Raw genomic sequence first — 13,900 nt, forward strand, 5'->3', positions numbered from 1 at the left:
GAAAGAGCTTTATGTTTGGGAGGATGTGGAAAAAGTCTAGTGTGAGAGGTTGTTCCTTTCTCCTGCTGCTTCCCATCCCCAGCCATCCACAGCCATGTGCCCCCTGCAAGCGACCGCTGGCCAGCATCTCCGCAGAGCCTCAGCCGGTCCTTTCTGTGAAGCCGGTGCCTCGCAGTAGTGGAGGTATCGACTCCTGTGAACAGGTAACACATACTGTCCCCCCGAAAATGGGCTGCTGAACGGTTCCTCCTCCCGCCCGCTTGGCTTCAAGCAGCTTTTCCACTCGGCCAGTCCTGCAGCCCGTTACGCTTCATATCCCAAGTGCCTTACGTAGCCTCTCGTGCGCTTGGTCTGTGTCCTGTAGCAGTAGCTGAACACCCTCCCTCTTCACACTGTCCGTACAACGTGCTACATCTATGTGGGGTTTGTTTTCTTTTGATAGTAAAAGGGACAGTTTGTTTTGGAAGCTTTTCCATGTGTGATTTTGTGTTTTTTAAGTTAGAGATGATGGGGCTTTTTTGGCCCTCCCCTGTATTTAGTCCTCAGAAGTCCTCCTCCTTCTTCTGTTGTACCCAAACAGGACCCTGGGGTTTGGGGTTTTTCTGAGCTGAGCCTTTGCTTAAGGCAACATGCGCTGTCACCCCAGAGGGCTGTGATCCACCCTCCTTTGAAGAGGCTGCCATGGGCTGCATCTGTCCCTGTCTTCTAGCGCCAGCACCATCGCTCGGCTGCGAACCCGCAGTAACTGCTTCTATGTCCTTGTCATTTCCCAGCAGACCGAGCCTTCTCTTCAGCCCAAAGAGCTTTTTCTTCTCCCCAGTGGAGTATTTTCATCGCAAGCCCTTTGTGGTCAGCCTTCCCTTGACTGCCCTGAGTACAAAGATGCCGCAAGCTCACTTTCCTTGAGCGGATGCTCTTCTCATGCCCCATCTAGTCAAGTCCTGTGTCTTCTGCAAGGAATATCCAACCTCAGGCAGGAGCTTTTGTCCACCACAATGCAGTAGGTGTTAGAGGCCATGCAGAACTGCAAGTCTACTTTCAGGGTGACGCTATTGCCTACACCCTCCCTGTGGGCTTGAGTCTGTGTCCATTATCCAACCCAAGAAGGTTGGGGATTGAGTAGTCGGTGACTTTTGGTGTGAAGTGTTTTCCTGCCCGAGCCTAGAAGAGCTGTGACATACCAGCAGCAGTTCTCTCTTTTTGTCTTGGGAATGGGCTTGGGAAGAGAAAGGGCTGGTGGAAGAACAGATGTAGCATTTCACGTATGATTTTTGAGTGACTCTCATGGGGCATTACAGTTGTGTTTTATTTGTTTGTTTAGGATTCTTTCTTCCTACTCACCATGTTTGGGTTAGTAGTAAAGAAGACAAGTTCCAGTTCCCCCACAGGTCCCCTTCCCCTTAACTCACCATTTTAAAATGTGGTTTTGGTAGGTTTCCTTGTTGGAGGGAAGAACAAGTGTCTTTTGAAGCCTGTAGCTACCCTGCCTTTGCTGCAGCGCATGGGGCTTCACAGCAGCCTCTGTCTCTTGCCTTAGATGAAGTCTGGATAGGTGGACACCCCGACTTGCATCAGCACTAGACGGACTTGATGGGGTTTGATTTCCAGCCTTTTGGGACATGTCAGGAGTGTAGAATAGATGGTTTGGCAGGTGAAGTTTGATACTTTGCCTCGGGGCTGTGGAGTTGGTTTTGCTGGTGGTGGGGAAAAGCAGTTGTTGTACAAGCCAGGCAGAGGCACGTAGTTTTTCTTGAATATGTTGAACTCAGTGGACCAAACTCTAGCAAAGGAACTCGAAGAAAATTTCTGGTTTTCCATATTTATGGTTTAGTGCAAAATTCCTAATTTTGGAGGAGTGGGGTGGGGGGGAAGTAAGAGTCTCTGTATTTTATCCTGTTTGTTTCATCCTTCCTGTCACTTAAAAGTTTTTGTACGGATTTTATTTGTTGTTGTTTGTTGTTCAATGACTTTTGTGATAAACTCAACAGAAGTATTTTTCTGAAATAAATAAATAAAAGGCGTAGATTCTTCCGTCGCAGCCGTCCGCTGGTGCTGTATCATGATTCCAAAGCAAGCTGCCATGGGTTGTACTTGTCACTCTCTTCTGCCGTACCACACTAGTCTGTTCCCTTTGGTGCAGCATTTCGTGTCCTGGGCTGCTTCTTCTCGTGTTCCCTATGTCTACAGCTCACATGGCCTCTTTGCAGTTGGTCCGTTGTGGCTGCCGTCATCGTTGGGAGCGGAGGATAAGGGCGCTTGTAGGATATGATTTATCTGATGTGGTTTAGGTACATACTTTATGGTGAGCGTAACTGTATAGTTTCTGCAGCTGGCCTTGCTCTGGCTGCAGGATTTGGCTCAATATTAGTTACAGTTTCATAGAGTGTGCAGAAAACCATCTCTGACTCTCTTTTCTACAGCTTGCAGCTCCAGTAATTTCATCTGGAAGTTCTCAGTCTCTGCAAAAGCTGATTAAGGTGGCATTTAGACGTTGGCCTTTGTCAGCTGCTGCTTGGAAGGCACCTCATGCAACGCCAAGCCATGCTCTGAAGTCCAAGGTGGACCAGAGAGAGCGGTAGCGGTTCTTGGTCTGAGTGAGCAGCAGCACGAAATGAGCTCAGAAGGAAGGAGTGGTGACCTTCCTGAACCAGGGGAGCCAGGAGGGTGTCGTCATGGGGAGGTTCTTGGCTCTCTGAGGGTAAGTGGGAATCCATAGCACAAAAGCTGATCTCAGTAAGCATTTTCTTCTCTGCTGCCGTTCCTATGTGCTCAACAGCAGTACCTGGCAAGTGTCTTTTGGGCTGAGAAGGTCCCTGCCACATTTACCGTCACGGAGAGATGAGCAACATGACTCTAAGTGAAACACAAGTGTCACAACACTCTTGCTCTGCCAACTCCTTGTTTTCTTGTTTCATTGGACCTGTCTGGTAAGATGACAGGTTACGTAAGACGGATTTAGATACTATCTCAGGCCTAAAACCATCCTCCCAACCTTTTGTTAAAGACTGCAAAGCTGCTGTCAGCAGATTTGTGTACAGACCCCTGCGCTCTCCATAGCTGTGTGAGAGCTAAACTCACCACTCCAACTGAATCACAATTTTGTGGGTTTTTTCCCCTCACTTTAATCCTGAGATATTCCAGCCATGAGATACTTCTATTTAAAGCAGTTTTATTAACATCTGTAGCAGCCATGCACAACCTGCTGACATTCCAAGTAGAAAATGGGAGTTTATTGTGGTTTGTGAAGGTGAAAGGCTCCTTTCAACTCTTAAGAGAAATGTAGAGTGGTTATCACCCGCTCTAGCGAGCCTTGCTGCTCTGCATGAACAAGCTGAGACACCAACAGGAGAACCTGGCTTTGGTTCTCCCGAGTTTTTTTTCTCATGCAAGTTTCATTTCAATACCCAGCAGAGGCGAGGTTGGATTTGGTGGCAGCTAAAAGGGCAGGGAGAGGTTAGGAAGGAAAACAAAGTTAACAAAATGAGGGTGAAATTAGTTGGCTTTAGTGAGAGGGGAAGGGGGAGAGTGAGTGAAGCAAGAGTGGAGAGTGCAGTGTCCTTTTCAAAGTACGATGACTTAAAGTCAACTCAGCAAAGAATTTTACTGATCTTGTTCCTCAGCTTCTGGGGGAAGATCACAAGGGGAAGGCTCGAAGGAAGTCACGGTAGTTTATCTTGTCTTCTCCACAGGAACACAGGTCAATCAGCTGGGGGGAAAAAAACAACACACAACATAAAGAGTTGGAAGAAACTGCAAATTTGGGGTGTTTTTTTAGGGGAGAGTGCCCAGAGTACTCCTTGTGACAGAGCACATTTTAGTCCCCTATGTGGAAGATCCTACCACCTTCATAGTCCTGAATCATGGGTGACCTTGGGTGCTCATAGATGACACTAATCTATGCAAGGAGAAGAGTTCAAGTGTTTTAGTTTGATCCTGATTGCCTCTGAGCATCACTACAGCAGCAATCGACCCATAAAAAATCGAGAGTGGCCACAGACTGACATAGGCCACGGCAAATCTCTCAGCAGTCCCTGCCAGAAGTGGGATGGGGACAGCATATCGGAACAGGGTCTGTTCACTGGTGTCACTTTGGTGTGTGCACATGGCATGGAGACACAGATAATTGAGCTCATACTAATGAGCCAGTTCTGGTGTCGGTGCCTGACCCTGCATTGTGTTACAGAGCTGTAGCCTTTGTGTGCTTAAGGGGAAGAAAGAGGGCTTTTGTTTCTTTAATTGCATAACTAATCTCTCTCTGACACCCCGGGAGATGGAAAAGGTCTAATATCACAGTTCCTTGAAAGGATTCTTCTTCCCTTTGTCGCCTGGAGACAGGTTTCCTGGGGTTGCTCTGGTGTGACTGACAGCTGTGTTCCTCTCCAACCCAGACAGCAGTTAACCAGCTGCCATATGTTTAATTTATAGCACCACCACACTTTGGAGGGCTCTGGGCACGCTTACTAGGATTTCAAGAGAGAAGAGGGATGTTTTTAGCGTATAGGTTCTAGGTGGGGATTCAGACACGAGGGTTGAGCCTCAGTTGTCCCAGGATCCCCACATGCTCTTGGGCACTTTGACTCCCACTCTGGGAGTGGAGGCAGGAAGGACTGTCACCACAGTATAAATTCCTCAGGGCAGCATGGTCTCCAGTGAACCCCAGTACAGCAATGCCCTGGGTGCTGCTCAAAGGCCTTTATTCAGTGCACACTGAGAGACATAAACACCATAAACACCCTGCCTGGGCACCTTTCTAACCATGGCTGTGACACTCATGGTTGGCTGATTTAGAAAATGGGGTGCTTTTAGCGAGGGAAATCCTCTCTCTGGTTTCTAGATTTCTCTAAGCTCTGAGTTTGCTCACAGTGTCTAGCAAGACCGTGTTTTAGTTGGGTTAACCAAGGTAGTTATGATTCTATTTTGTTGGGTTTTTTTAAATAATATTTAGTTCTCAAATCCTCAGTTCAGTTGCTGTTAAATCCAGAGTGCATCTCAGCTTTCCTAAGGCTCATTTCCTAAGCACCCCGGTGTCATCTCTACTCAAGAGAGGAGTAGATGAGCTTAGGTCATGACAGACACTCGGTAGCTCTGCTGTAGCCTACACCTGATCTCTACCATGATACACAACCTCCTCTGCTCTCCTCAGACCAGAGCCAGCAGGCATTTCCAGGCTTCACATACCAGCACAGCCAAACAACAGGCTGCTCATTTTGGGGGGCAATCTGGGTGACATTTCTTCCCTTTGCTTAGAGGACAGCAATTATTATCTCCTCCTCACAGACACAGGCTCAGCCCGACAGCTCAGAGGCTTTTCTTAATTGGGACCCTCTTGCCCTTTTTGTGAAGCTGTTCCCCTTCGTAGGGTAGAGCCCCTGTCGGTCTCGCCTGGCTGGGGTTGGTTTGTAGAAGAGCTCTGTTGGAAGAACTAGAGGAGGAGAATTCCATACACACCACTCCTTCCTTCTGACCTTGTTAAGAAGACTGGTGTTGGTCGGCACACTCAGGCTGTCACAAAGGCCTAAAAATTTCTCTTTGTCCAAGATGCCAGCGCCATCTTTGTCACACTGAAGGAAGGCCTCCTGAACGTCCTTGTTGTTCAAGTGCTTATGGAGCTTCAGCTCGTCCTGAACTTGCACAATTAACTCATCCAGTTCCTGATTGCTGGTCCCAGGCGTGGGGATGTCACTGTAGAAGAAAGGATGAATGGAACTTCATGTAAAAGCTACTCGTGCCAGCCTTACTGGTGTGCTGGCTGCCCACCATGGCTGGCCAGACAACACCCAGCAGCCTTCTGGGGTGCTTGGTGTTTATGGCAAGCCCATCTCAGCTTGGTCTTGGAGATGAAGCTCACTCTTGGTCTTGGGGTATTAGGTAAATTGTTTTCCCTTTGCAGGACATTTCCTCTGTGCACCTTTTGTCTGCAGGTGCTCAGGGACAAGGAGCATTTCCTTGTGTGCTCCAGACAGTCCTAGGAACTGCGTGTGTCTAATTTCAACCAGAGACCCTGAACTGACTCCAAAGGGTGTCGTGACCTGATAGGGTTGTAACTGGGTCACCGAAAACGGGTCCAGACGGCTCAAAAAGAGGATGTGGTCTAGGCTTTGATGGGCCGATAAGCACAGCCAGAGCAAATGAAAAAAACCAGACTTCACCAACCCTCTGCTGAGCCTGCAGCTGTCTCATGGCTCATGCAGACGCTGTTAGCAGCATGTTACAGCTAACTGCTGTCTTTTGGGAAAAGGTGACTCTGTCCATTCAGCTGAAGCTGCCTCTGTTCCTGAGCCAGAGCTGTTCTGCAGGTTTCTGGCTCAGCAGCAGCCACAACATTATGTTGTAGACACCTGACCACCTCTATATGGGTCCAGACACAGGCTCTTGTATCTCAATAACCAGCTGAGCAGCCATTAGACAGCAGGCTGCAGCCCATGGAGGCTGCTGAAAACTGCATCCCTGAGTCTTACTTAGCTCCACAATGCCATCCGTTGAAGCCTACCTCTTGGCAGCCTCCTTTACCACCTGCTGTGGGCGAAAATGCTCCCTCAGGGACTGCAGCGTGGCCGCAGGGAAACTCTCTGCATTCTTCTCCATATAATTAAGCACATACTCGTCAGCATCAATGATAACAAACCTGTGGCCAAACACTGGGGAAGAGGAATTACAGAAAGCGGTGTTACTTGCTCTGCTATTTGTTTCAGTCCTTGAAGTAAGAACAGTTTCACTCACTCAGAACAAGTTTTGCTGCAAGAAAAGCACTGCTGAGAGGAAAGGCCCCCATGACCCCCTGTTAGCACTGTAGAGTTTCTAGTATTTCAGTATTACGTTTACTTTCCTAACAGGATAGATTTTCCTTACAGGAGAGGCCTTTGCTACTGGAAGTCATCTGGCATAACTTTAACCCTGGGAATCTTGGCAGGTCCCAAAATGTGAACTGAGACCATTCTATGGAGAAGAAGCTTAGCTCTTGTCCTGCTTATGTCAAAGGTCCAAACATTGACAGTAACAGAGGGATATCAATGTACACCAGCTGGTGATCTGGAAACCCAGATGTGATGGGAACAGATTGTTCAAGTGAGGAAAGGTGCATGAAAACCAGCACTCAGAGAGTATGATCCGTGCATGCTGGACCTTACCTTCAATTGTAGAACCGATGGTGAAGTCAGAGGGCTCGTAGTACTTGACATTCTCTGTAGTAGAGCCTGGTTTGGCGACTCTGGTCTTTCCCAAGTATTTGCCTCCGATGATGCCAGAGTTGCAGACTGGGCGTTCATAGATGCTGATCATGTCATCAGAGAGGAAATAAGAGAGGATGAAATGGCGTTTTCTGTCCTCAGGGTTTGGTGATTCCTAGAGGAAAGACAGTGGCTTTGGAAAAGAACATTTGAAGCAGGTTTTTGTTTCCTGGGATGCCCAGGAGTACCTAGTAACCCACTCACAAGCACCCAGAGTTCAGAGCTTTTTTTCCTAGCTGATGTAAGCCAAAAGCTACAGATAGACTGACATTGCGTAACAAGCCCTAGATAGCATTAAGAATCTGGATTTCAAAGGTTACTTGTTCCAGTCAGGCCAACAGACACAGAACCCGGCCTGCAGAGACCAAGTATAGTCAGTGTTTCCACAGCCTGACTAATCCGAGAGAAAGGAATATTCTATATGGAATGATTCATCACAGAGAGAGGCTGGCAGTTAAATTCAGTGTTAAAGTGATATTTTTCATTATAGTGAGTGTCCGAGAGAGGCTGGGGCTGCTCCCAGCTCTTAGTCACAGGAAGGCACTCCCCTGACACACCAGTGGATTTACTTCTTAGCTGAAAACTAAGTGGATCTGAACTTGTCCCCTGTGGCCTTTAGGGACTCCTGCACAGCAGGGAAAAGGAATCAGCCCTTATTCATCCCGAGTCTTTGGAGAGGGGAGGCACCAGCCAACACAGGAAATGCCATCGCTGCTGCTGGACGTGCCAGAGGCTCTCTGCATAAACCAACCGTAAAGCTGACACAAAGGGCAGGCCCTGAATGCTGTTGTGGTGGGTGGAAAGCACCACTCCTGCGCTGGCAGTGGGCTGCTCTGAGGCCAGGACTGGCCTGGGGAAGGGCAGGTGCTGGGAGCTCACAGTGGAGAGGCAGCAAGCTCACGCGCGTGGCAGCACGTGGAGGCAAGCAGAGGCACAGCGCCCAGTTCAGTGTTGTTCCAGTTAGGGCCATCTGTCACGTGCCAATGCCAGTGGAAGTTATTCCATAAATGGCTGTGGTTTTGTAGCATGTCTGTTTTGTACTTTCCGGCCTTGTTTTTTTTTTTTCTACCTTTGTGTGCTACTAATTGTCACAGCACGCACACAATAACCCAATAGCATCCCCTGAGGGGGCACTAGTGCTGGCCTGGGGAACTCTTTTCCCACCAGCACAGAGGAGAATTTGCTAACAGCTTTGGCTGAGCAGGTTGTTCCTCCCGTCCTTCTGACTCTACAACATGAACTGGTCTTGTACCATCAAGACAAGCACTTACCAGAGCCACCTGGTACCGCAGCACCTTGTGATCATTCTCTAACATCTTAATTACATCTTTCCAGGGAGGCTTTGGGAACAGAGAAAAGCAGTTCTGAAGGGAGTCTTCGAGGATGCCAAAACCATTGTAGGGAGGAATCACCTGCATCCAGAGGAGATACTAAGCATAAACAGCTGAGACTAAGAACAAGACAATGTTTGCAGGGCAGCTTATGAGAACACATCTCTTTGAAAAGAAACCCTCTGCCACCAGGTAGCAATAGCTGTGACTTCCTGCCCAGCAGAGACGCCAGTAGGCCAGCCATGTGTTGGACCCCTTAATTATAGAACTATTTAGGGGAATAAAGAAAATCTGAAAGCCAGAAAGCTGGGTAATTTCTCTGAATAAGGAGGCTATGGCTACACTAATAACTAAGCCTCCCTGTGCACAGGAACTCGATCATCTCTATGGTTTCACTGTTAATCTACTCCCCATCGTGTTTGTGGTGCAGGCCAGCTAACACTCCAAACCATCCCTAGGCTCACTCTGGGAGGTAACAAGGGCTGTCGCCGTCCCCAGTTGGCAGTTTGGACTCAGCAATACTGTTTTGGAGGTTGAGGGAGAGTTCAGGAGTCTGAGTGCAGCCAGACTGTGCTGGTTGGCTTCCCAGACAAATCCAAACCCCGGCACTGTTCAGTTTTCTAGAGTAATAACCAGAGTTCTTTCTATCACTATCAGCATGTGCTTTGTCCTTTACTGTATTAGAGATCAACACTATCAGAGAACTCCCATTTTTATCCTGACTATGACCATTCTTGCCTCATCTTTTTCAAGTTACTCGCTCATCTCTTTAAGCTGAACTTGTTTAGTATGGGTTCTTACTAAGCTGAGCCTATACCTGTAAGAGCTTATACCTACTGCTTCCTTCCCTCCCTCCCTTTGAGAGACTGTCTGGAGTACCTGTGGAACTTCCTCAGGTGGTTTCTTCTTTATTTCCACCGGCTGGAAGTCTGTGATGCCAAATTTGTCACGATAGAAGTTCCGTGTGAACTCATCGCAATCGTAGATGAAGAAGGTGCGTCCAAGGAGGGTGGTGGATTTGCCGACAGCAAAGTCTTTAGCTGTGTACCACTCGAGGACCTCCTGATCAGAGATCTCCAGCACACAGCTTGGGAAGGTCTCTAAGGACATGGGAGCAAAAGGGAAAAAAATCAATCAATCAGGTAGATGTTGACATTTCCTACTGAAAAGGGATACAAAAGCAAGCTGTGTAAATAGCTTCAGGGAGCCGTGGGTGCTGCTGTCCTGCCACCACTTCCTTAAACATAAAGAATTTAGTGACTATTTCAAGAACTTTTCTTTAGCCAAAATCTGATGACACTTGGAGTGTTCTCAGTAAAAGTTCTCCAGACTTGGTGTACCTCTGCCAGAGCCACCAAATATGCATCTACCCAGCAAAGCACTTTAGCACAGGCAAAGGCAGACAGACTGGCCAATCTAAACTTACTTTTCCCATCCACAAAGGTTTTGGGCAAGCGCTGGCGTTTCATCAGTACTGGGAACGGGTCTCTACCATCATTTTGCTTGTAGACTTCCCGAACCTCCACTGTGTCATCTGCCAAGTAGTAATGGATGATGTAAGGCCTTTTCTCACCAAACATGTTGTCAGAGTCATCCCACATGGCATAGAAGCGAAGGACCTAGGGTGGGGAGAAAAGAGAAAACAAACATGGGTTAGGATTACCAATGCTTTGACCAAATTAAGTGGGTTGGGTAATTGGAGGCATCTAACCAATCTTCTCTGCTAGGTAAGGGACAGGCAAGCCCTTGTGCTGTGGGCACTGGGATGTACGGGCTAGTGAGGCAGCAGTGGGAAGGGCAGCAGCAGCCTTCAGAGCTGGACGGGCCTGGCTTACCTTGACAGCGGCAAGTGAGAGAGAACAGTTTATACTAAAGCGAGAAATTTAGTTCAGGAAGCATAAGGGAAAAGGGGTGGGGGGTGGGGAAGTGATTAAAAAGCAGCAGGAAATAGCTGCCCAGGAATGAGTAGGGAAATAGTCTTAAGGGAAGTGCTTTTTATAATGAAACTTAACACAGCAAGACAGAACCTCATTTTGACTCTTAAACCTCTTAGCAGTTTGGTGGCCAATTCTCTACCACTCTTACGGTGAGGAAGGCAGAGGGGAGACTTGAGGAGGCTGTATTCACTGCAGGCCACATCTTATTTCTGCCTAGTGGAAATAATCATCTTTTAATGCCACAGAAATCAAACTCCTCCCACTGCAATGCTCCAGAGTTCCCCGAGGCACAGCTCCCCTCCCAGACAGGCAGCCCAGTAGCCATTGCAGGCAGAGCTGGCCCAGCACAGACTTGAGTCACTAAGGGTAAAGTGGCAGTAAATGGCAGGCATGGACCACAGCAAAACTGTCTGCTCCCTCCAAGCAGAGGAACCATATCTAAAATGGCAACTGGATATGATCCTGGCCTGTGCTAACACCTAGCTGATGGCCAGGAACTGATTGACAGATGCCCAGGGACAAGGTGAAGAACTCAGGTTGTGTCCTGGCCCTGGTTTATTTCTAGATGTAGCCTATAGGGTTTCTTATGTTGTTGCTAGATGAAAAGAAGAAGGTCCAGAGGAGCAGGGAGAAGAGTGTTAGTCAACGGTGTGCACGTCCCAACTGAAGGCAAGAGAGAAAGAATGATCTAGAGCACAGGCTCTGCAATCCAGAGAAGCTGTTTACAAGGCACAAAGCCCAGCAAAAACATAAAATTCTCAGTGAAGCCAAGAAAGAAGCAGATCTGGAGTCTGTTCAGTGGACTGAGATTGGTTAGAATGAGTAAAGACATTTGCAGCTCTCAGGTTTTGGTCACACATATAGTCTGTGACATGGGTAATCCCTACCAGCTCCTCACCTGCTTGTCATAAGTCAGGAACTGTTTGCGTTGGTCGAAGTCAGGTGGTGTGATGTACCGGCGCGTTGGCATCCGACGCAGTTCTGTGTATGGATCAAGCACCATTTTCTCTGGAGGGTTCATTTCAATTCCTTGGCTCTCCAGGAACACCTAGGAAGGCCATTTGAGGTATTAATGCTGCCATGAAGGTAACTAGAGATTACAGATGGGCTGAGATGAGTCTTGTCAGAATGCTGCCAGTTCCTTCCTCACAGACCAACAGGCTGCAGGAGTATTAGTTCTACTCCAATAGCAAATAGAGGAGAAGATGACCAAGATGCTTCTCTTTAAGCTGCTTCTTAGCTTTGCTTGCCCTGTATTTACTCAGGACAGGCCTGTCCTTAACATCCTAACTCCAGTTTTACTTGAGCACAGTTTTCCATGGCCTTAAGGCTTTAAATTGAGGATAACTGTCAGCTGGTCTCTTTTATGTAAATGAAAAAGATTAAATTAGTGCATAACCATGTATGTAGTCAGTCAGAATTTGCAAGAGATCAAGGTCTTCCTAGTATGTCAGAGAGTGGAAGTTAGTGTTATCCACAGTAGGCTCACCTTTGGGCCACGAGGCTATGTGCCAGAATGGCAGCTTCAGGCCATCTTTCAGGAGGACTTTTCCCACAGAAGAAGAGCAATTTGATTGTTTATAAAGAGATTTTTTTTTTTTGCTTACCTTGGATGCATCAACAAACTTTAGAGTGTTACTTGTGTACTCACGTCAGCCACCCAAAACAACCTCTGAAGTCAAAGTGTTCCTTCCCTTTTTGGCCTTGGAAAGTGGCCCGTAAAAACATGCAGCACAGGAAGCATCTACGCAAATATCTTCAGCAGGCACCTGAGAGCACCTTGGAGACTCATGAAGCGGGTTCACAGTTTCAGATTCACTGTTTTCTGGTCAGGAGGATGCCAGTTAATGATAAATAGACTAATGGCCTTGAGATGTAGAGTCACGTAGCTCACTTCACGTTTTCCATTTACCAACCAACATCTACATGAGAACTGGCTCTTCATCTGATGTGAGCTGACTTTAATAGTCATCCAGTTCCAGCAGAGCTGCCCCACCTGTTCTCCACAGCCACATATATACCAATATATCACACATGCTTGGGAACATTCCCGGGTGCTGAGGCTAACTGGTGAGGTACAGCCCCCCTCCAAACCCCCTCAGCCTCCAGGATGGGTTGGCTGCATGTAACTCACCTATTGGGAATGGTCCCTGCAGCACTGAAACTCCTGGACTGCTCCTGGGAATTCCTTGGAAGAACAGGAGTTGACCAGGGCCGAGATTATACTGGATACCAGCATACTGGTATCCATTATTACTTGTTATTGGATTGTTAGTATCTCATTTACTGGTACAAAAATAGCCAGAAATAGAAAAGCGGGCAATGAGTAAGCTTTCTGAGAAAGGTCAGCTAATCACGATTCTCAGCCCACGGACCATGACTGCTCTTCTGGCTTGGCCATAGATGGGTGCAGAGTTACTGGCTGCATTCCCTTCCCCTGTTCTTAACAGAGGAAAGCATTAGGATCACTCATTTCCCTCTCACATATGCACCATGTTTCACCTGGGCTCCAAGCAGTTAAACTGGTGTATGTACAGAAATGAGCTTGGACCAATTCTGTTCACACAGATATAAGCTTAGAATTTGTACTGGTACAAGCATTTCTGAGGACAAAGCACGGAAATCCAGCAGCCCTGGGATAAAAATACTGAGCAATTCACGTGCCCTCAGCAAATATACCTTGAACTTCTTGTTGATGTGAAGAAAGAATTCTCCACAGAAAGCAAGAAGCTATGGATGCAGACTACTGGATTCTACCAGGTCTCTCTGCCTGTAACCCCCCAGATTATCCATGTCAGGGTTCTCTGTACCTGTGTGAACTGGTCACAGTCGACGATGCGGTACGTCCTGCCGTACATGGTGATGTCCATGCCCCGATTCAGATCCTTCCAGTGGTAATGATCTCCACGGTCATTCTTGGGCACACGGTGGCGTCTGATAAGTTTGCCTTGAGGAAGACCAGAGTTGGGCACAACGGGTTCTACGACGAACAGGCTGTCATCTTCCAAATAATAATAGATTGTCACTTGGCGGATCCGGTAATGCTCTTCTGCGGAGAAAGGAACATCTTCCTGGAAATAGGCATCAAACTTCAAGATCTGCCAAATGGACAAATATAAAGGGAGAAAGAAAAAAACAATTTGAACATCACGATTCGTCTAGGAAGATGAATAATTTGCTTGTAATTTGCTTTGATGGTGCAAAGTTACTGGACTATAGTCTATAAAACCACCAAAGCCAGCTGTATCCTAATCTGTGACCGATAGCAGAGGCACCATGACCTGCCTTTTAGAAATTTGATATGTGAGACAGGTGTAAAAAAGCCAACCTTTTCCCTACACCCATGATTTCACCTACTGTCAGGTGCCGTTTGATGTAGTTTACGGACATACATAACCCCCATCAG

The 13,900-nt window shown here is 47.5% G+C and overlaps 1 protein-coding gene across 1 annotated transcript in view; it reads right to left on the bottom strand.

Moving 5' to 3' along the window:
- Positions 1-3,634: 3,634 nt before the first annotated feature.
- The window catches only part of EFHC1 (EF-hand domain (C-terminal) containing 1), a gene marked incomplete at its 5' end in the record, with an annotated part of 11,328 nt that continues 1,062 nt past the window's right edge, over positions 3,635-13,900 (bottom strand). Inside the window, 9 exons of the mRNA XM_010140363.1 lie at positions 3,635-3,706; positions 5,466-5,682; positions 6,491-6,638; positions 7,128-7,341; positions 8,498-8,638; positions 9,437-9,657; positions 9,984-10,176; positions 11,393-11,542; positions 13,305-13,592. Coding sequence (XP_010138665.1) covers positions 3,635-3,706; positions 5,466-5,682; positions 6,491-6,638; positions 7,128-7,341; positions 8,498-8,638; positions 9,437-9,657; positions 9,984-10,176; positions 11,393-11,542; positions 13,305-13,592 — 1,644 coding nt within the window. The remainder of the gene's footprint in view (positions 3,707-5,465; positions 5,683-6,490; positions 6,639-7,127; positions 7,342-8,497; positions 8,639-9,436; positions 9,658-9,983; positions 10,177-11,392; positions 11,543-13,304; positions 13,593-13,900) is intronic.

The sequence above is a fragment of the Buceros rhinoceros genome, unplaced genomic scaffold, assembly GCF_000710305.1.
Source record: "Buceros rhinoceros silvestris isolate BGI_N320 unplaced genomic scaffold, ASM71030v1 scaffold27307, whole genome shotgun sequence".
Classification (NCBI taxonomy): domain Eukaryota; kingdom Metazoa; phylum Chordata; class Aves; order Bucerotiformes; family Bucerotidae; genus Buceros; species Buceros rhinoceros.